General features: G+C 41.8%; 1 protein-coding gene and 1 long non-coding RNA gene across 2 annotated transcripts in view; one reads left to right on the top strand and one right to left on the bottom strand.

Annotated features, from left to right (window-relative positions):
* The window catches only part of SLC49A4 (solute carrier family 49 member 4), a 90,499-nt gene extending 87,956 nt beyond the window's left edge, over positions 1–2,543 (top strand). The window contains exon 9 of the mRNA XM_086403182.1: positions 1,487–2,543. Coding sequence (XP_086259308.1) covers positions 1,487–1,602 — 116 coding nt within the window. The 3' untranslated portion in view covers positions 1,603–2,543. The remainder of the gene's footprint in view (positions 1–1,486) is intronic.
* On the bottom strand, positions 226–20,203 carry LOC147379880 (uncharacterized). Its single transcript, XR_015164618.1, has 3 exons — positions 20,078–20,203; positions 3,195–3,253; positions 226–363 (listed from the first exon to the last, which is right to left on the bottom strand). It is a non-coding gene; the product is annotated as an uncharacterized LOC147379880 (long non-coding RNA).
* Positions 20,204–23,701: the final 3,498 nt, after the last annotated feature.

Raw genomic sequence — 23,701 nt, 5'->3', positions numbered from 1 at the left:
TAGAATAAAGACAAGATCCCAAAGATCACAGCCTTTCTGAGTATTTAGATTATAGTCAGTCCAAATAAAGGACAGAAACCAGCTTTGTGTAAAAAATACCATTGAAATACACATCTTTGTTGCGTGCTGTAGAATAGCATGTCTGACTTTTAAAATGTAGAAATGGAGAGGTTAGGGAGGCTGCTTTTGTGAACATATTCCAGGGGAAAAAAAGTGTTACAGCACCTTTTCTTACCGATTGGTTTTCTGATTTCCATTCCTGAGCATAAATTGCTCTTTTGGCCATATGAATTATGGATTAATCTAAAGCAGCAGCATAGAATCTTTTGGATGATTTTTGAAGATTAAGGCAGTATTAGCATTCTGTAGAAACAGAGAGGGAAAATATAAAATGTATAGCAGTGCCCAAAGGAAAAAATGTACTAGGAAACATATTTCCTTCATTTTTGTTTTTTAAATTGAAATTGCTGAATGGATATTAAACTAGAGAAGTTAACCACCCCACCCACCCTCCATCACCACCACCACCAGATTCTTTGTGCCAAGAAACTGCTCACTTCTACACCAAAACCTCAGAACTGACTGACAGAGGGGTCGGGATAGAAGGAAGCTGAACAGATACATGGCTCCAGGGCCCCTGGAGCCAGAGGAAGCAGCCAGAGACAGCACAGTGGGCTGGGCAGCATGTGTGTTTTGGTAACAAGAGACCCAAGATTGGCCTGTCGGAGAGTTCTGAATTCATGAATGAGCATTTTTGAAGAAGCGCATTCTCAATTCCATTAAATCAAAAACATCATTATTTGAATTGCCTGTTTAGATGATTTCTGTCAGTTTTCTGGTAATTGGCATCATACATAACCATTCTGATGGTAGGAAAAAAAGACTAGAAAGAAGCCAAAGTATTCTCAGTAGTATCTCACAGGGTCGAATTAGGATTCATTTTATAATGTTTTACTTATTATATATATATATAATATGTTTTACTGTGATTACTGTATGATTTTTTGCTGAGAGTTAGGTATGTCTTTCCCCCAAAATATAAAAGTTTTATCTTAATTCAGGTGATTTTGTTTGTCTGTCTGATCCATCAGATATTTCAAAACAAGGATAAGAGTGATGGTGAGAGAGGGCACTTTATATATAATTAACAAACTAACATTTAAAGGTTATTGATTTTTTTTCTTTGAAGTAAGATTTGTTTTGTCTTGCCACTGAAGCCAAGGTGGATTAAACTGATGAAAAGTCATAAGCAATACTGATTAAAAATATCCACAGGAAAGCCCTGTAACATATTCCATGCATCACTTAGACTCCAAATTTGTCACTGTTTATTGAAAGCCGGTTTTCAGGCGTCCCAGGGCACATTTATTATAAGTGCTTATTTTAAGTGCTTTTGAATGCAAAGCAAGCAGGTTGCAGCCAGCATACAAGTGGCATTCTGCTGGGGACACGTGAATGCTTACAAGTGCATGTTTTTGTCTTGCAGAGTTGTCTTGGTTCAACTGGTGCCTTCCCGGGTCGTGTTTGCTCAGTCTCCTTCTCATTCTGTGCTTCAGGGAATCCTATGACAGACTGTATCTCGATGTGGTTGTCTCAGTTTAATAGCACAGACTCGAAGGAGTTTAAAAGGAGACTGGAAATCAACACTGCCTACTGCACATTTGCTTGGAATTGCACAGGAAAAAAAATCAAAAGGAGAAGAAAGAAACTTCATTCAGAGGTTTTGTTAGGTTATAGGTGACCACATTAATTTAATTACTACTAGGTCATAATAATGTGGAACTTGAGTGATAATAGTGGATTTAAAACTGCATCAGTGACATACCTGTGCCGGAGTCGGGTTAGAAGTGTGGGCTTACCCAGAAAGCACTACCTAGGTAATTCCCTCTATGTTTTGTGCCAGTGCTAAGCTACTGATTGGTTCATTTTAGTTATGAAAAGGAATAAAGGGTGCCTATCACATGAAGATAGCTCCTTCCCTAAGCCACATATCAGAATAGGAAGAAATGCCACTAACTTCTAAAGAAGTTTAAACCCTATATCAGATTTTAATTATAAAATAGCCAAGAGGTGTTTCAATGATAGAAATTAGCCACATGTACACTACATTTTTTTCTAATAAAGCAATTTCTTATGTGACTCCTGATTTGTAATTAGACTGGAAAGCTTCAGCCACCTTAATTATGGTGGCCAGCTGCTTTCTAGTGACCTCAGAGCGCATACTTTGTATCTCGATCTTAACTTATCCTTGTTTCTGTGAAATACAGTTTCATCTACTAGGCTCTTAAATGTTTATATTGAAGGTGACTAAATGTTTAATATAGTTGCATTAAATGCTGTATGAAAAAATGTAATTCCGTTCCGATTTAGCACTTTGTGAAAAATGAAATGACAAATCCCACATTACATCCTGTGTCTTTGGGCAGATATATGTGTGGTGGCATGGGATGGGAAATCCAGCACCAGCTGTTATTTACCAGGGTTGCATTTTATTAAATAACCCTTATTTGAAAATAACAATTTATAGCCTTGAAACTTTCAAATCTGTGGAGTGATTTCTGAATTCCTTCCTTGTATCTCCATTCAGGGTATAAAATATTCAGTTCTATATGGAGTCAGTATATTGGAGAGGGCAGTATTTTGCCATTTCCTGCCTTCTTACTGTAAATGACAGCTTTTTCAAAAATAACACCCATTGGACAGCTCTTAGACATGTATTTCACTATGACATAAAGTAATATGCTTTCGTGGGGTTATGGTATTACCACTCTTCAGATTTACATAATTCTCCTCATGCAAGAAAATCAAATTCTCTCTCAAAAAGTCCAAAATAATATTTACCTTCGTTGTTTTCAGCTTCCTCCAATTCCTTCTCCTTTTTCCTCACTTAAAACCGTATCTTCATTGTCAACTATGTATGTATATATATATGTATATATATATATTTATTTATTTATTATTTTTTGAGGATGTGAGTACAGTTTTTGTCAGCTAAGTATCTATTTTATTTGTCTTTTCCTGGACAGGCAGAGTGTAAGCCAGCTCCTTCCATTAGCCGGGGTGCTGAAGTAAGGTTAAGGGAACCTGGTCAGCATTTGATCGACCTACCGGCACACATGCACACACCATCACACATAGTCCCATATACTCCCTCCGTTCCCCCTTGATAAGTTGAAGGCTATGCATTAACTCACCTCCGTCCTAGAGGAAGAGACTATTACCGCCAGCCTTCTAAGATCCTAAATTGTGCAACCTGGAAAGTAAGGAAATCCTCAAATTTAACATCTGTCTTCAGTCAGCTTTAGACCATCCCCCTTTATAACCTCCCTGCTAATAACTCAGCAGCCAGAACTGAAGGAACTTGCTAAAGAGAAGAAAACCTATGAAAGCTAGGCTTAGTTCCCTTTAACTTGGTAATTCTTCTTAAAAATGAAAGGAAAGCAGAATTCTTCAGTATAACTGAAAGCCAGTCAAGACCCAGGCCATGACCCGGGTGCTAAAATAACCACCACCCCCTCCTGTTTAGAATGAGGCTAGAAAGGCAAGGGAAGAATTATGATGCTTTTGGTTTTAGTGAGATTTGTTGTGTTTCAGGGCATTCCTATATAAAATTTAGCTATAAGACTTCTCATGCAGAGCATTTTAATTATGGTTAATTCTATTTTTAACACAAAGTGAAAAATAGCGTTTAAAAGTATTGCCTAAAAGACTGATTAGTTCAAAAACACCCCAAATGGGCGGTGATTTTAAATCCCTTTGTTGTACCAGGCACCAATCACTGTTTTTAGCATATGTGACATGAGATGAGATGGGTCTGTCTCATTTACTTCTGCTTAACCCCTCCGGCAGATAATTGTTCTAATCACAAACTGCAGCAGTTTTTTTAAGTGATCAAATTTCGCATCCCAAACCTGATAGAGCACCAAAAGGCTCTAGGGGTAGGGGGCGGATTACACATTATTTTCTAACCTGTGTATTTCCAAAAAAATTTTTTTTTACTTTTTGTATTTCTCACATGCATCAGAAGAACAGCTGTTATCCCTGCACTTTATAAACAAACATTAAAGAGTCCTAATTAATTTTATAATTAAAAAAATCTTAACCCTCTACTAATCCAAGCACTCATTTTATAATTTATAGAAACAGTCCCAGAGAGATAAAGGGCCTTGCAAAAGGTCACAATTCTAGTTAATGACAAAAGTAAAACTAACTATAACCCTCATCTTTAACTCCCAAAGTAGTGTTTTTCTCTGCCTCACAGAATTGGAGCTTAATTTGTATACACTTCGGGATGTTCATGAATACACTTTCATGTTCAGAAACGTTGGGGCTTGAGAGTAAAATGCCCTTAAAATGAGGTGATTGCTTGATTCTAAGTAAAATCTATTTTCTTTCTCGCTATCCTGTTGGTGTTCTAACATTTCTAAAGTCTTAGCCTGCAGTGAGTGACAGGATCTGAAGTTTCTGATGAATAATTCAGTCCTCATAAACAAAGTCAGTAGCAGTATTAATTGGTAAGGACATGTTACAATATAGTGTAAGTTCCCTGTGGCTTATCAGAGAATACTTCAGTTTATGGGAAGAAGCATTTTTTAAATATGGTATGTAGTGGAGATACAGAGCAATTAGATACACAAATGCATTTCACTGGAGGACAGAGCTAATAAGCTAACAAGAGGGAGTCAAGCACCATTTTGTGTATTTAAGCATATATAGCCTCAGGGCCATGTTTTAACATAGATCATACATTCATGTTTAATTATTGAGAATGCTTAAAGCTTGTCTTTATGAAGCCTTTCTAATGAGAGATTCAAACTAAGAGATTTTAAATTGAGGAATTGAATTCCCATCTCATCTTTTAATTCTCTCTCTTTTTTTTTTTTTTTACTATTTTTATTAAAATCTAGGCATTCATCTTGCTGTTTGCATAAGTACAAGCTTCATTTTAAACAAGATCAAATGCAAATGCACAGTAGATTTGCTTTAAATTAATGTTAAAAATCACAATAATTTCACATTTGTCCCTGAAAAAGTAAATACAGGAAATACTGTTACTATACAAATGCAAAAGCTATGATATGAAGAAAGTGTCCCATTGAAAAAGAAACATATAGAAAACTATGAGGATATTTCATCAGATCTATTTCTAAATGTAGGAAAAATAGAATTCCACTTTGTAGGATTATAATCATACAGAAAAGAATGGTATAAAAGCTTATTTCCATATTATCAACAGTTTGCTAGTCTGTTGGGAAATATAAACAATACTGAGGTGGGAGAGTGTTGGCCTATCCCGTAACAAAACTTAACAGGGAGAGTTAGGTGCACTTTTAGTAGCATCCATTGTGCTCAATAGTGATGAGTTTCTGCTCAGTAGGCAGACATCTTGGCCACTCTGAACACTCATGTCCTTCCAGGTCACCTCCTGGTTCAGTTGGAACCTCAGACTTAGGGGATGGCCTCCAGGGACTAATACCAAAGCCCTTAAGAGACCCTTGAGAGTGTCACCTCTGAGGGGATGGGAATGATAGAGACTGTGGGCAGAGTACAGGGAATGCTGTTCAGTCGCCAAGTCATGTCTGACTCTGCGACCCCATGGACTGTAGCATGCAGGCTCCTCTGTGCTCCGCTGTTTCCCGGAGTTTGCTCAAATTCATGTTCATTAAGTCAGTGATACTATCTAGCCAGCTCATCCTCCGTCATGGCCCTAAATCTCTCCCCTAAACCACCCTTCTTTTATAAACAATTTTAGTTTGCTTTTGGTCAGGACTGAAACACCAACCCCTTGTTTCACGTAAAAGTTTCCTGAGGCTCCTCTTTACTTGTCCTCACTGCCCTGTACCTCAGTTTTCTGAACACTTGCACGAATCTGCTCTCAGCTCCATCATGGTCTCTGCTTCCTTGAGCTGACTTCCTAGCACAAGCTTCTTTACCCTCAACCCCTCCCTAAGACCTGGAGCTAAAAACTCAGTCTCTTTCCTGGCTAGTAGTAAAGCCAGATACCCAGGCTGTCCTCTCCTGAACAGGATGATAGCATGATCAGAACACAGGCAAATCCAGAAAAACCTAACAGTTCTTCTCACAGCCAGATCTTAGAAATCAGAATATTCCCCTGCAATGGGAAGGGAATTACAACGATCTCTCACAAGTTTCCCTAGTTATTATTTGCTGTACTTTTAGAATGTGGACTAAGCTCGTGCGTGTAGTCTTTCTCTTGTGCCTTTGAACCTGGTACACTTCAGACAGCAACTTTCCATCTCAGCCAACACTCAGAAAGAGAGCATAAAACCACAATACCCTGGCTGTTCTGCTCATGCAACAAGGGAGAAATAATTTTTTAAAAAACAGCTAAAAAATGAGACAAAACATGGAATTCATTTCAGCATACTTGGAGAAATGATAAAAACACATCAATCCATTTTAACAGTTCAGTTCAGTCACTCAGTCGTGTCCAACTCTGCAACCTCATGGACTGCAGCACGCCAGGCTTTGCTGTCCATCACCAACTCCCAGACCTTGCTCAAACTCGTGTCCATCGAGTCAGTGATGCCATCCAACCACCTCATCCTCTGTCATCCCCTTCTCCTCCCTCCTTCAATCTATCCCAGCATCAGGGTATTTTCAAATGAATCAGTTCTTTGCATCAGGTGGCCAAAGTATTGGAGTTTCAGCTTCAGCATCAGTCCTTCCAATGAATAATCAGGACTGATTTCCTTTAGAATTGACTGATTGGATCTCTTTGCAGTCCAAGGGACTCTCAAGAGTCTTCTCCAACACCACAGTTCAAAAACATCAATTCTTTGGTGCTCAGCTTTCTTTATAGTCCAACTCTCACATCCATACATGACTACTAGAAAAACCATAGCTTTGACTAGACGGACATTTGTTGACAAAGTAATGTCTCTGCTTTTTAATATGCTGTCTAGGTTGGTCATAGCTTTTCTTCCAAGGAGCAAGCGTCTTTTAATTTCATGGCTGCAGTCACCATCTGTAGTGATTTGGAGCCCCAAAAAATAAAGCCTGTCACTGTTTCCACTGTTTCCCCATCTATTTGCCATGAAGTGATGGGACCGGATGCCATGATCTTAGTTTTCTGAATGTTGAGTTTTAAGCCAACTTTTTCACTCTCCTCTTTCACTTTCATCAAAAGACTCTGTTTTTCTTCTTTGCTTTCTGCCATAAGGGTGGTGTCATCTGCATATCTGAGGTTATTGATATTTCTTTTGGCAATCTTGATTCCAGCTTCTGCTTCATCCAGCCCGGCATTTCGCATGATGTACTCTGCATATAAGTTAAATAAGCAGGGTGACAATATACAGCCTTGACATACTCCTTTCACAGTTTGGAACCAGTGTGTTGTTCCTGTCCAGTTCTAACTCTTGCTTCCTGACCTACATACAGATTTCTCAGGAGGCAGGTACAGTGGTCTGGTATTCCCATCTCTTTCAGAATTTTCCACAGTTTCTTGTGATCCACATAGTCAAAGGCCTTGGTATAGTCAATAAAGCATAAGTAGATGTTTTTCTGGAACTATCTTGCTTCAATGATCAAACAGATGTTGGCAATATGATCTCTGGTTCCTCTGCCTTTTCTAAATCCAGCTTGAATATCTGGAAGTTCACAGTTCACGTACTGTTGAAAACTGACTTGGAGAATTTTGAGCATTACTTTCCTAGTATGTGAGATGAGTGCAATTGTGTGGTAGTTTGAACATTCTTTGGCTTTGCCTTTCTTTGGGATTGGGATGAAAACTGACCTTTTCCAGTTCTGTGGCCACTGCTGAGTTTTCCAAATTTACTGGCGTATTGAGTGCAGCACTTTCATAGCATCATCTTTCAGGATTTGAAATAGCTCAACTGGAATTCCATCACCTGCACTAGCTTTGTTTGTAGTGATGCTTCCCAAGGCCCACTTGACTTCACATTCCAGAATGTCTGGCTTTAGGTGAGTGATCACATCATCATGGTTATGTGGGTCGTGAAGATCTCTTTTGTATAGTTCTTCTTTGTATTCTTGCCACGTGTTCTTAATATCTTCTGCTTCTGTTAGGTCCATACCATTTCTGTCCTTTATTGTGCCCATCTTTGCATGAAATGTTCCTTTGCTGCTACTGCTGCTAAGTCACTTCAGTCATGTCCGACTCTGTGCGACTCCATAGACGGCAGCCCATCAGGCTCCCCCGTCCTTGGGATTCTCCAGGCAAGAACACTGGAGTGGGTTGCCATTTCCTTCTCTGTTTTCTAGAAGAGATCACTAGTCTTTCCCATTTTATTGTTTTCTTCTATTTCTTTGCATTGATTACTGAGGAAGGCTTTCTTATCTCTTCTTGCTATTCTTTGGAACTCTTCATTTAAATGGGTATATCTTTCCTTTTCTCCTTTGCTTTTTGCTTCTCTTCTTTTCTCAGCTGTTTGTAAGGCCTCCTCAGACAACCACTTTGCCTTTTTGCATTTCTTTTTCTTGGGAATGGTCTTGATCCCTGCTTCCTGTACAATGTCACGAACCTCCATCCATAGTTCTTCAGGCACTCTATCAGTTCTAATCCCTTGAATCTATTTGTCACTTCCACTGTATAATCTTAAGGGATTTAGTTTAGGTCATACCTGAATGGTCTAGTGGTTTTCCCTACTTTCTGCAATTTAAGTCTGAATTTAGCAATAAGGAGTTCATGATCTGAGCCACATTCAGCTCCCAGTCTTGTTTTTGCTGACTGTATAGAGCTTCTCCATCTTTGGCTGCAAAGAATATTATCAATCTGATTTCAGTGTTGACCATCTGGTGACGTCCATTGTAGAGTCGTCTCTTGTGTTGTTGGAAGAGGGTGTTTGCTATGACCAATGCGTTCTCTTGGCAAAACTCTGTTAGCCTTTGCCCTGCTTTGTTTTGTACTCCAAGGCCAAACTTGCCTGTTACTCCAGGTATCTCTTGACTTCCTACTTTTGCATTCCAGACCCCTATAAAGAAGAGAACATCTTTTCTGGGTGTTAGTTCTAGGAGGTCTTGTAGGTCTTCATAGAACTGTTCAGGTTCAGCTTCTTCAGCATTACTGGTTGGGGCGTAGACTTAGATTACTGTGATATTGAATGGTTTGCCTTGAAAACGAACAGAGTTCATTTTAGCTCTAAACATGCTATATTTGGTGCATTATGAGGCTCCAGAAGGAATACCAGATCAGCCCTACAGTACAGTGCTCTTGGGGCTCCCCACAGGTGGTGCTAGAGGTAAAGAATCTACCTGTCAATGCAGGAGATGCAAGTGACACGGTTCAGTCCCTGGGTTGGGAAGATTCCCTGGAAATGGCAACCCACTGCAGTATTCTTGCCTGGAAAATTCCACAGACAAAGAAGCCCAGCGGGCTTCAGTCCTTGGGGTTGCAAAGAGTCAGACACAACTGAGCACACACACACACACACACACACACACACACCCCAGCTCTTTTAGTTTGTGAGCAAGGCTTCTGTAGTCCTGATCAAAACAGCAAGAATGACTTGGAGACACTTGATTTACTAATGTTAGAAAACGATACTTTCAAAACTGTCATTTAATTTAGACTTCCTCTAGTTCAGACTGGCTTTCTTCCCGTTTACCTGGAAGAACTGTAGAATCAGAGAGATAATGTAATCCAACCACTCCATTTTACAAATAAGTAAATAGAGAATCCCTTAGGTTACATGACACAGCTCAGTTTTAGCAGATCACTTGACTCCTAGACCAGCATTCCTTCCATAAGTGATCAATGTGTAAACCAGAAATAAGTAAAATTTCTTTCTTTTTAAATTTTTGAAAATTAATACACATGAGTGTATACCCATTGTAAAATACCCAATACAAAAATATAAAGTGAAGTCTACCTCCAAACACATGCTGGTTAATCCATTCTCCTTTTCAGAAGTAATCCCTCTGAGTCCTTTCAGAAAATTTTCTATGCATTTACATACATAAGTATAAAAACTTAGGATTTAAAATCAAGTCATCTTGGGAACTATTTCTTGAGACCATGTTGGCATTAACACTTCAGGCAGGAGCTTCTGAGCTCCTTATTTTTCTCTAAGACGAATCTGTGTCAAACGTAGCAGCGGTTAACCATTTCATGGTTTTGTGCCATCTGGTTATGTGCCATCAAGCTCTATCATATTCTCAAGTTAAAAGGTGAATTTCAATGTGCAATATTGGTTTTCTTGTTGGAAATATAGTCAGTTTTAAATGCCACCAACTCAGGTCCATGCCTCATGAGAGAAGAAAATGAATGACCCACCCCCAAAATCCAAACAGATTTTCTTGACAGTTTGCTTGGCCCCCATCTCAGCAAAAGCATGCCATGCTGTGAAAAGCAGAAAGTTGTGAGGACAACCTATACAATCCCATTAAAAATAATCATAATAGCTAATGAAGGTTCTGGTAATGTGTTTTCCTTGTCACCTCCCTTAGCTGTTGTAACTTTCAAGCAACCAGTAAAATCGGAGTGTAGCAGGACGAGATCTGAGCTCTGTTCAGTCACTTTCTTTCCTGCTGTCTTCCCCATCCAGCTTTTCCCTCTCTGATTGTATCTTCCTACTTATTTCTGACTATGCATGGAAGCGAGCCACATTATCTGAGTTGTCACTATTATTGAAGAGAGCCATTTCATCATGAACTAGACTAGAGAGGACAGAAAAAGAGCCCTGGCCTAGAAGCCCCAGGGCCCAGCTTGCTGCCAGGCCTGGTATCTTCAGCTGTTTGACCCTGAGCAAGTCCCTTCATTTACCCACAGCTCTGAAGTGACAGAGTGAACAGAGGTGTTCTCTGAGGTCTCTTCCAGTTCAGTTCCCTTCTATTGGAAATTCAGTTCCCTTCTATTGAAGTATTAGGAAGTGACTGACATACACCCACCTGTGTGCGCAGTGGTCCTCCTTTTATGAGTCCCTATACGTGAACACAGACCACACATTCAGCAACAAGAAGACATGGCTTTGTCTTTGTCTCTGATAGAAGATAAGCTATAGGTGCTGTTTATTTCCCCAAAGGACTTTATATATAAAACCCAAGGACTGTTAAATTTATCAAATGCAATAAGAGAAAATCTCATCTGCTGTTGAGATAGCATCCTAGGAGCCAGGTCAGAGTACTGCATTTGCTCACCAGAATCAGGCCAGACCAGAAACCCATCCTTTGGTTTGGTTTGATTCATTGTGAGTCAGCAGTGAGTTTGTACCTGTAGAAATCAAACTGTCAGATCAGATGGTAAAGTTGATCCTTGAACTGATATTTCTAGAGTTGCAGCACTGGAGAATTGTAAGTTGCTCTGCAACAGTGTCATCTCTAACAGCCAGATTCTGCCAGGAGAGCTGGGCGGATCTTTTATAGGGTGAGCATGGAGGTTCAGCAGGTCAGGTCTGATCTGTATCCAGGTGTTAGGAAACCAGGCTTCACTGAGATTGTAACAAGGGTACAATAGCTTTCAGGGAAATGAACCAAAAGTCCAGGGGGTCTGGAGGCCTGGGTCTCAGTCTCTCTCTTCAGGGCAACTGCTGAGAACCTTGGGGCTTTGGAAAAATCACCTGTTCTCTCTGGACCCTGGCTTCCTCACTTCTAAAATAGAAGGGTCAAGTAGATGGTCCTATTTGCTGAAGAGTTTTATAGCTTCTGATATGCACCTGTTTGGTCACACACAGACCAAACAGAAAGTAGAAAACAACGACAGGCATGCAATACCTTTCCACTGGTCCTTTCAGTTACACATTACCTTTTCAAACAAACAAGGATCTTCTATAAGGAAAGTCCCATTAGTCATATGTTATAGGTGCCAGGCACTTACAGAAACTCTCAGGCCATAGACATATCTGCTCTTCCTTCATTCACCCTTTTATTCATTCTGTATACAGAGTAATTACGTGTGTGCCTGTGAAGGAGAATCGGAAAAACAAGGGATGTTTCCACCTTTCAGGACACTTTAGAAAGATTAAAAAAAATAATAATAATAATCTCCTGAACTAGCAATTAAAAGAAACCAACGAGAGTTTCCCAAATAATTATGAGTATCTGGAACCTAAATTTTTTTTCTCATACTATCATTAACCATGACTGGTTTCAGGGGAAGGTATTCTGTTCAGTTGGAATTTACAGAAGCTGGATCTCTCTGGGAGCACTGAATCAACTTTTGCATGAGGAATCCCAAACCTTCTCATCATCCCTGTCTGGCGAGTGGGTTACTATTCCTTTAGAAGGTTGAGAGGATTGTTGGCACCTTTACCTTCCTCCGAAAACAAGACTTAACAAATAAAAGCACACCAAGATACAGTTCTCATAAGACCTTGTGCATTTCCTTTCTAAAAAGAATTTAAGTTTCAACAGAGAACAAAGACTAAACACCCAAAACAAAGAGTTTCTAATGATAGAAGTTGGGACATCAGCCCATGAGAGAGAGAAGGGCTGCTTTGGGGGCAGGAGGCTCTGTAGGAGCCCTTCGGATGTGTCCACCTGTGAGTAAATGTAAGCCACACTGGCACCCCACTCCAGTACTCTTGCCTGGAAAATCCCATGGACAGAGGAGCCTGGTAGGCTACAGTCTATGGGGTCACACAGAGTCAGAAACGACTGAATGACATCACAGTGCAGTCCTACCTTCTAAGGCCTTTCAGAAACCCAAAGATGCTCCAAAGGGCAAGTTTCAGTTCTGCAGATGGGTTTATTTACTGCCAGTATCTCCATCTCCAAGCTTACTTTCCTCTTCACCAGAAATAAATCTTTTGGAGGCTTATGAAAATTGAGTATTAGGAAAATTCTTCCCTCATCTACAAGATTGCATCCACAAGTCCCAAAAATCACTTCCTTGACCTTCACATATATAAGGTCAAGGAAGGTCTGTGACTCGGAGAAGGGGCCTGGAAGAGTCGGTGCAGGTGTCTGGTCCTGCTGGATTCCAGCTAAAATGGAGGGTGTGTGTTGGGGTGGTCTCTTTCCTCTCAGTCCTTCCCTGAACTCACTAGTTCATGCTGCACTGCTCTTCCAGATCAATAAGTTATTGCTGAGAAATCATTTCAGTATGTGACGTAAATGTCTCCAGTGGAGCCATCCCCCTCCATAACCCACTGTCCTTTCAGTCTGTGCCCCAGAATCCTTGCCCCACGTGCCAGAGAAATTCAGCTACCCTTGTCCTTTTCAGGGGAAAAAACACTGATATCTTGGCCCTGACATTTCACCCTTTTTTATCTCAGAATGCAGAAACCCCTTCGCATTTGTTGTGTTTTTTACTCAAGGTTAATAAAGATCCCCAGGCACATGCAGTTCCGTGCTGCATTCTGAAGCCTGTAATTGTCCTTCCTTCTAATTGGGGGAAAGGTTACTCTAATGAACCAGCTACTGATTGCCTTACCTATTCACTGTTTTATCAGTATACCTTTACCGGTAAATTCTTTGTTATCTAGATCCTGAAATTTATTTCATTTTTTTTAAGATTTAAATTTTTTTTTTTTTTTTACAAAATTGCTTCTTTTATCTTATAGCAGACTGTGATCTTTTTGCTTCTGAGTACTTTATAATACAATTTGAACATAATAGAACATTCTAAAATAAAGCCAGGCAGGGATTTCATCCTAACCACTTAAATGCTGGGAGAGGCAGACTGTATTTTTTAAAAAGATAGAAGGAGGGCTGGGATGGAGGAAGCTGGATCACATAATTCAACCAGTATATTTGAGGCTTCTGCTGCATGCTGAGTGCTGGTCTAGGCTCTGAGGATACAGAAACAAATAGGACAGCATCCTGGCCCTCACAGAGATTCATATTCTGATGAGTTCATTCATAACAAAGGTAATTCAAAGCTAGCAATACCCCCTAAAGGCTGTTTGTAGCTTATTTCTATGACTGTCTATGGGATCTTAAATCTGTTTGGAAAGATATGTTTTAAATCCTGTTTTCTTGGGCCATTAGAAACCCATACTTGTCCCTGATCAATGTATATGGTTATGTGTAACTGTCATAGAGTAAAAAAGTCCCTCTAAACAGCTTTTGAAGGGATAGACAGAGAAATCTGTCTTGATGGCTTGAAAAGAAATGGAAGAATTTTAGGGAAAACTACCAAGCTCCAAAAGCATTCAGATCTACTAGTGTTCAGACATGGGATCAGGCAGATGAAAAAGCCTTCTAGCAAGAGGGAGCCAGGGTCATGGAAGCATGGAGACCCCACTGAAGGAGTTAGAAGCCAGGCTGCAGGCATTTGTTAATATGTCTGCTGAGTGAAGGTGGAAGAGGAGCTGTGGAGACAAGGAGTTGTGGTGGAAGCAGATGCTGAAATACAGAACCCTGAAACCGGCTTGTTCTCAGAGTCATCTGACCCAACCTCCTGCCTCCAAGCATATCCTGCCTGCACTGTCTGACCAGCTGCTCTTTCAGCTCTCCAAGGATGGATATTCCACAACCTACCCTGTCATCTGTTCCAGAACCACATCCTCCTGGCACTTAGAAGTTTTTGCTTTTAAAGAATGGAGGCAGGAGAGAGGTGGTCCAAAAATGGGGAGACAAGCAGAGCAAGTCAGGGCAGAGGACTTGCAGGGGAGCTGGAGGTAGGAACTGTCTTCGCACATCACCCTCCTTCACACTCCAGGGCGGTGGGAACACTGGAAGGGGGAGCCCACCATCTGGAACCACCCTCACGGAAGCCCTGGTTGGCAGAGCGAAGGTTCCTGTTCCTCTCCAAGAAAGCAGTGGGAATCTAGACATCTGCAGTCTCTCATGTCTTCAGTACCCTTTTGCATTCTACGCGCTTTGTACAAGTCATTACTTTTCAAACCAATTCTTGGATGCAGAGAAATCTTGGGTAGTCCAAGTGGCCTTAGATCCAAGTAAAGGACATGAGGTCCAAGTGGACATAGATCCAGGTAAAGGACATCAGCAAGCCCTACTCCATTCAGACTTTTCCATCTGCCTCCACCCTCTCAGTCACATTCCTGGAAGCAAACCAGAAAGTTCATCCAACAAAAATCACTGAAAAAATCTGAAAGCCTAAGTGCTTTTTTATTCTCCCTCTGTTTTCAAGGCACAGTGTGTCTGGTCTGATCTCACTCCATTTATAGTTCTCTGGCTTTCGTGGCTCTGCAACACAGGACTGTCAGAGCAGGAAGGCAAGCAGAGGCAGGATGGCTGCAGACACAGAGCAGAGGCTGCTGCTGGCATGGGAGCAATAGTCCCATGGCCATCACAACCCACACTGGGGTCCTGGTGTGCCGTAGAGGCTTCATCTTCCCCCATTCCTTGGGTTTCCTGGAGGGTTGAGTCTCATTACCGTCCCTGCTCTCCCTGACCCTCCTCCCAGCCCCAGGCTGCAGTGAGGCCCCTGACTCCCTTTCATTCTGTGGAAGAGCAGAGTCTCTGCCTGTTGAAATCTGGTCCACCCTGAGGATGGTTTTTGGCTGAAACGGCTGCAGTTGAGCAAAGAAGTTCTGACTGTCAGTGTGAATGAGTCCTCCAGTAGGCTTCAGCAGGTTCCCTGCCTCTGTGGTTCTAATTTAGAGAAGGGGCAGGGGCGGTCCCAAAGAACTGAGGATAGACCAGATGATCTCTTGAGATTCCTCCCAGAACCTGACTTTTAAATAGCAACACTAAGATCCAGTTAACACACAGGCTTCCTGCCAGGAGGTACTCCTCCTCACATGACACCCCATGCACCTGGGAAGATGTTCTTCTAGCATGAGACACAGTGCACAAATTCTGTGTGACCCCATAGACAGCAGCCCACCAGGCTCCCCCGTCCCTGGGATTCTCCAGGCAAGAACTCTGGAGTGGGTTGCCATTTCCTTCTCCAATGCATGAAAGTGAAAAGTGAAAGTGAAGTTGCTCAGTCGTGTCCGACTCTTCACAACCCCATGGTCTGTAGCCTACCAGGCTCCTCCGTCCACGGGATTTTCCAGGCAAGAGTACTGGAGTGGGGTGCCATTGCCTTCTCCAGCAAAAATAGGTCGCAGGGAGGAGGCTTAAAATCTGCCCTCACTGAACTGTCATGCCAGGGGATGTGTGTATCTGCTGACCTGGGTCTTTGACCTGGTGGGCCTATACAACTGTCCAAACATTGAGTGTGTGTGATAAATTCCCCTCTGACACTCATCGCAACTTCTGAGTGTTCTGTGCAGTTTAAAATAATTCTTACCATGTAAATATGTTACATTTTAATAAAAAGATTTTTTTTGCATTTTACTTTTGTAATATTTGGGGTTTTATAGATTTTTATTTTATTGCCAAGTATACTTTTGTAAGGGAATGTTGAAGTCTTGAGTATTTTTATTCTTTTCAAACTATAGTTAATGTCAACTGTAAGCACTGATAAATATTATTCATATGCGATTTTCCTTCCTCTCCATCGGGTCTTTTTAAGGAACTGTGTTTTGGCATAGCATTTTATTTAAAACTCCGCTTCATTTTACACATTGTGAATACTGAAGACTCTGAAAAATAAAGATGCATTTAAAATCTCTGTGCTGCTACATTTTAGAAATGGTAATGTGCATTGCTTTGCCAGAGTGGTAATTAAATGTTTAATGGTTTAGAACTCCTAGTTCAGAATGGGGGTTCTAGTCATTACTCACAGTACGGAGCCTCTGAGTCAGCCCCCACTTCTTGGGAGATGCACACGAGAATGGTGATTTCCTGCTCAGTGTGGAAATATGGTTATGTTGACATTATAGTTACTGTGCTGTGGTTTTGAAATAAATGTGTATTGAAAGCACTTGTGATAACATGGTCTGCATTTTGTTTTTAATCAAACTCCAAATGGCAATAGAAGTGGAGCCAAAGCTCCCTAAGTATTTGGGCAGCAAGATGTGGTGGCAAAACAAAACAAAAGTCTGGGAGCAGGACAGGATGGGCCGATCCTTCACTGACCAGCCCCGAGACTTTGGCAATTCCTTCAGCACTTTTGGAGCTCCTGTGTTCTCATCCATCAAAAAAGAGAGCTAATGTAAAGGAGAGGGTTACCTGTGCATTTTGTGATGATGGGATAAAGTGATGAACCTAAGGGACCTGGCACATATGGATTGCCTGGTAAGTGTTATTTGCTTTCTTCCTTTCCTTCCTTAAATCCCTCTCAGAGTCTTCCTTTAAAAAAAAAAAAATCAGTATTCGAAATTAAAAATGTATTGACCTTCTGAGTAAGATGATAGTTATGAAATCCTTACATGTTTAATACTGTCTCTAATTTGTCATAGGAGTTAATTCCCAAAAATGTTGATCACAACTGGATTGTGTTTAGAAGTGTGGCAATGTTTGCATAAGTACACTGCATTAAAAGTCTACTGGTAATCTAAAGGGATTTGCCTTTGCAGCATTTAAAACAAAAGAACAAGCAGCAAAAGCTATGAAGATAGGTTCGGAGTCACCACAAAAACATGGAAGCACTTTAATAGTTTCAAAGCAAGCGCTTCCCAGGTTAGGTGGTGAGGAGACTGTTCTTGGAAAAACTTGGAATCATACATACCCTTTAGACTTTGGAAGGAAAGGTTTCCTTAGCTTTCCTGGAGTAGTTATCAAATATTAATAGTCCTGTTCTCTTCTTGAAGGTTCCAAAGTCTTCATTTTTTGAGATATGGAAAAGTATCATGCTTTATTTACATCTTGCTATAAATGATTTTAGTATAGAACAGATCATAACTGTATTTTTGTTTTATATCCTTAACATATCATGGACATTTTCCCATGACAAGGGAAGCTTTTATAATTTAAAGTATTTACTTTTATTGTTGGACATTAAGGCTGTTTCTGGGGTTGTTGTTACATATTTATCCTCCTTCTACTCTCTGATTATTTTCTTAGAAAAGATACCTAGAAGGAGAATTGCTTGGTTCAATTATGAAGACTTTTAACTCCTGACAAGTATTCCCATGGGCTTCCCAGGTGGCACTAGTGGTAAAGAACCTGCCTGCCAATGCAGGAGACATAAGAGGTTCATATTTGATTCCTGGGTCAGGAAAATCCCCTGAAGGATATCATGGCAACCCACTCCAGTATTAAGAATCCCATGGATAGAGGAGCAGAAGCCTGGTGGGCGGAAGTCTTTGGGGTCGCAAGAGTTGGACATGACTCAGCAACTAAACAAGAATAGAAAAACCTGTTTCTTCTCTACACTTAATTGTGACACCAAATGTGTGAATTTCTCCACACCAAGCAATTCTCTAATTCTCAGCAGTCACCAACAGTTGAACTCGACTCTGACAATAACCACTTGGAATAGGGTAAACCCCACAGGTTAAGGGCTCAGTCTCATAGGAGTTCCCCTCTCCTCCTTCCTCTTTAAGACTCCAGTTACAAGTCCAAGTTGTCACCTCTGCTTCTGACCCTTGAAAGGATATAAATCACAGGTTCCCCAATCAAAAAATAGGCAGGAGATCTAAACAGACTTCTCTCCAAAGAAGGCACACAACAGGCACTTGAAAAGACATTCAACATCCCTAATTATTAGAGAAATGCAAATCAAAATTACAATGAAGTAGCAAGCCACAACGGTCAGAATGGCATCATCAAAAAGTCTGCTGCTGCTGCTAAGTCACTTCAGTCGTGTCCAACTCTGTGTGACCCCATACACGGCAGCCCACCAGGCTCCTCTGTCCCTGGGACTCTCCAGGCAAGAACTCTGGAGTGGGTTGCCATTTCCTTCTCTAATGCATGAAAGTGAAAAGTGAAAGTGAAGTCGCTCAGTCGTGTCCGACTTTTAGCGACCCCATGGACTGCACCCTACCAGGCTCCTCTGTCCATGGGATTTTCCAAGCAAGAGTACTGAGTGGGGTGCCAATGCCTTCTCCAATCAAAAAGTCTACAGATGATAAATGCTGGAGAGGATATGTAGAATAGGGAATTCTCCTACACTGTTGGTGGAAATGTAAATCGATGTAGCCACTATAGAAAACAGTATGGAGATTCCTTAAAAAAAAAAAAAAACTAAAAACAGAGTTACCATATGATTCAGCAGTCCTACTCCTAGGCATATCTGGAAAAGATTAAAATTTCTATTTGAAAAGATACATGCACCCCGCTGTTCGTAGCAGCACTGTTTGCAATAACCAAGACATGGAAGCATCCTAAATGTTCATCAGTAGATGATTTAAGATGTGGTGTGTGTGTATATATTCACATACACAATGGAATATTACTGAGCCATAAAAGAGAATGAAATATTGCCATTTGCAGCAGCATGGATGGACCTAGAGATTACCACCCTAAGTGAAGTCAGACAGAGGCAAGTGTTATGTGATATCACTTACATGTGAAATCTAAAAAATAACACGAATGAACTCATTTACAAAACAGAAGCAGATTCACAGCCATAGAAAACAAACTTCGGTTATCAAAGGGGAAAGGGGGGCAGGGATAAATTAGGAGTTTGGGATTAACAGATACATACCACTATCTCTAAAATAGCTAAACAATTAGGATTCCCTGTAGAGCACAAGGAACTATATTCAATATCTTGTAATAGCCTATAATGGAAAATAGTCTGAAAAAGATTATGTGTATAAATATAAAAATGTTATATATATATATATGTGTGTGTGTGTGTGTGTGTAATGGAATCACTTTGCTGTACACCTAAAACTAACACAGTATTGTAAATCAACTATAGTTCAATTAAAAAAGTAAATCAGAGATTTCCATAACCCCTCCTCAAGTTTGATAATTTGCTGTAACAGCTCACAGAACTCAGGAAAACAGTTTCTGTACCAGATTACTACATTGTTATAAAAGAATGCAATTTAGGAACAGCCACTAGAAGAGATGAGTGGGCTAGGGCATGGGAGAAGGGGCACAGAGCTTCCGTGACCCCTCTAGGCATACTGTTCTCTCAGCACTTCTGAGTGTTCACCAGCTCAGAAGTGTGTTTTCTCTAAACCTTTTGGTTAGAGGTGTTTTTTTTGTTTTTTTTTTTGTTTGTTTTTTAATGGAGGTTTCATTACAGGCACAATTGAGTGCATCGTTAGCCCTTAGTGATTAGCTCAACCTTTCCAGGAGGTTGGGGCCGATGGGCCAGCCCTCTAATCAGCTGGTTGGTTCCCCTGGCAACCACCCACCCCGCCATTCAGAGGCTATCCAGGAGCCCCCAGCCCATAGCCATCCATACCATACAAAAGACATGTCCTTCAGAGATTCCAAGGGTTTTGGGGTGTGTGTATCAGGAAGCAGAGGCAGAGACGAAATTCTGTTTCTTCCTGTGTCATAAGCCCCATTAAGGTCCACCAGCAAATGAGTTAATTTCAGGGATTCTGCTCAGGTGGAAAAAATAACAAGGAGAGGCAACAGGAGGCCGCTCTTCCTTTCTGTTCTTTCTTCACTTCTCATAAACCACACACCTGGGCATGGGCCCTGATTCAACCCATTAGTTGTTTCTTCCATTAAAACACTGGACCTGATGATCTTTAAAGGCCTGATCAATTCTGAATTCCAGCAAGAGGCAGAAAGAAGGCAGTGATGCGGGAAGGTATTGGGCTGCACCCCGCAGGCCTGCAAACCCAGGGCTTGTCCAACTTCAAGACTGAAAAAAAGGCCCAGAGTCAGCAACAGAGACATCAGTGATTTAATGGATGGGGGAGCTTGCATGTATGAAGCAAGGTCCTGGAACAACACCCCACCGTGTTTGTGGCAGACAGCAGACAGGACTTGGCGGTGGGCTTTGCTCCGGGGCAGGGGCAGATTACTAATTAAAGGGGAATTGAAGTCAAGTTGGCCCATTGGTTACCTGGGAAACCAGCCAGGGAGCACGCCCCATACCGCCCCTTTGATAAGCTGTCTGGTGGAGAGGTTCTGATCTAAAGATTAGAACAATCATTACCTGGGGCCAGGGGCAAGAATGTAGGAAGGTCAGTCATGTGAGTGGGGCGTGAGTGAAGCAGGCACTGGTTGAGCAGGGGATGTACAGAGAGCAAGGAAACAGCCATCTTGGGTGGCCTGATCATACAGAAGGGGTGGTGGGAAGGGTGGAAATTCTCAAGTTTAGATAAATGGAGATGGGAGGGCCCTATATGGGAGACTTTGGTTTTTTCCAGAAGTGGTGTCTTACAGAACTGTTTCATGCGTAATTTACTGGGCTGGTATCATTTGTTCCCCAAAGAAAGCTAGGGTATATTTTGAGAAGCTCAGAATCATATTTTCCATACTTTTATATTTGCTACCATATCAGTAAACTCATGATGTTGTGGCCATCAAGCCAGCAGCCACTGCAGCTGCCCCCAATTGTGTACTTTGAGGGGATTCAAGATGGAGAAAATTGAGATACTGGCCCTAGATAGTTAAGGTGCATACAAATGATTTCAATAAGCCTACTCTTGCATCTTCTCATACACAGAAAAACTCTAAATTCATTAACTTTAGATGTCTGATTTTCTTTAATTAACGGTAATCTTTTGACTAGGTCTTCCCCAGTGACTCAGCAGTAAAGAATCCACGTGCAATGCTGGAGACACAGGTTCAGTCCTTGGGTTGAGAAGATCCCCTGGAGGAGGAAATTGCAACCCACTCCAATGTTCTTGCCTGGGAAATCCCATGGACAGGGAAGCCTAGCAGGCTACACAGTCCATGGGGTTGCAAAAGAGTAGGAACCAACTTGGTGACTAAACAACAACAATCTTTTGACTATCTGGTTTTTGTTGCAAAACTCCTGTATATCCTGGCTCCTCCCTTATATCTTCAGAGCTGTCCCTTGGAGCTATCTGAGAAACTGTCTTCCAGGCTTAAGTCTCCAGAAGTTTCACCAAATAAAACATAGTTCTCAAACTTTTATGTTGTGCATTTTTCAGTCAACACATATTTACTTTGACATCCCAGTGACTCAGATTGCAAAAACAACCTAACTCCCATGCTTAGCTCAGTAACAATGATAACAATTTTGGGTGCTTGCTAAGTGCCTGATCCTGCTGTAAGCACTTTCCAGGCTTCAGCCCTCATAGCAAACCCAGGGTAAGTTCTATTATTAGCTCCATTTTGCATAAGAACAAATTGCCCAAGGTCAAATAGGTGATGAGCCAGGGATGTATTTGAGCTCAGGTTGTGGCTACAGAGCTCTGGGCTCCAACCAGGAGGAAGTAGGTCCCGGGCAAGGCTGTGTGACACACCCACACCCACACCCACACGTAAAGGAGCTTTCCCAAGAGCAGTGTATTTGCATGGCCAGCCTTTGTACAAGGCCCTGTTCTAGAGTCAATTTACTCTTCACAACAGACCTGCAAGGTAAGTGTCACTGTTCCTGCCTCACTGCTGCTGCTGCTAAGTCACTTCAGTCGTGTCCAACTCTGTGCGACCCCATAGACGGCAGCCCACCAGGCTCCCCCGTCCCTGGGATTCTCCAGGCAAGAACACTGGAGTGGGTTGCCATTTCCTTCTCCAATGCATGAAAGTGAAAAGTGAAAGTGAAGTTGCTCAGTCGTGTCTGACTCCTAGTGACCCCATGGCCTGCAGCCTACCAGGCTCCTCCATCCATGGGATTTTCCAAGCAAGAGTACTGGAGTGGGGTGCCATTGCCTTCTCCTACCTCACATATCACAGTAAATGCTGGGTCTAGAATTCAAAAGTCCAGGGTCATCATGTTAGGCTGGAACCTGGGACCTACACTGGAGTGCTTGGCCCTGGACACACATCTCCTCAGGCAATGGAATACAAAGAAATTATAAGGGATTAAACATAACTGCACAGAGCACAGGTGGGACAAATTACGGACAAGAAGATACAAAAAAGGCCACAAACCAACTGCCATTTCTGAGGTCCCAAGAGCAAAAGCAGGGTACGCTGTCCATGATCCCCACTCATGACACCACCAAGAGGGTGGGCAGACCACCTAAGCTATGTCTCCTGCCCAGCCCAAGGACCCCCCCTGTTGTTAACCCCTTTAAGGACTCAAGCTGCTCCTGTCCCAGAGTGCACAAGGGCAGCTGTTACTTGTTTTCACTGCCTAGTGCTGCAGCACAAACCCCAATAAAGCCTTGCATGGAATTCTCATCTGGCCTCAATTTCTAGTAACTAAAGAAAAAGTCCAGGGACCCATGTTAGTGACAATCCCTCTGTGTCAGGGGCCTTCAGACCAGGGCACATGAGCACAAGAGTTTCACAGAGTGACAGATTTAAGGAAACCAAGCACTCCCTTTCCTCAGACCATCAGAGAGTACCTGCCGACACAAGGTCAGGGCTGAGATCAGTGAGAGGCGGTCAAGGTGGCAGGACCTGACTTCTCCCATGTGATGCATGCCTGTCAGGGCTGCAGCCTTACCTAACTGTATCTCAGAATGTTTGAGATTGCAGTGAAGCACGGGGCTTTGGAAGCTCCTCCTGTCTGTCTCTTCCCCACTCTCAGCTGGAGGAAGAGCTCTAAGAGAGTCCTTTGTCACCCAGCCCTCCCTGTGGGCAAAATCCAGAGCCTTTCAAAGAGGGGGAGGAAGGTGTTTCCCTGTGTACTTCAGATAGCTAAATAGTACACCTTCAAGTAAAGGAAACATTCTAAGAACTAAGTTAGTATTTTATATTTTCTTGGGCATGTATTCACGCTTTTTAACGGCTTTATGGAGATAGAACAGACATTCAGTTAGCCTCGGGTATTTAAAGTATATGACACAAGCTCTGTGCTACATGTGCATACCCATGAAACCACTGCCACCATCAAGATAAATGAACTTATCTGTTGCCTCTTTAACATCCTTCCCTCCACCTGCCCTATCAACTATATCCCATCCCTAGGCAGTCACTGATCTGCCTTCTGCCA

This window comes from Bos grunniens, chromosome 1, assembly GCF_055505025.1.
Source record: "Bos grunniens cultivar Pamir isolate PY7600 chromosome 1, Bosgru_T2T1.0, whole genome shotgun sequence".
Lineage (NCBI taxonomy): Eukaryota > Metazoa > Chordata > Mammalia > Artiodactyla > Bovidae > Bos > Bos grunniens.
The sequence above is the reverse complement of the archived record's forward strand: the minus strand, read 5'-3'. Positions and strand labels throughout refer to the sequence as shown.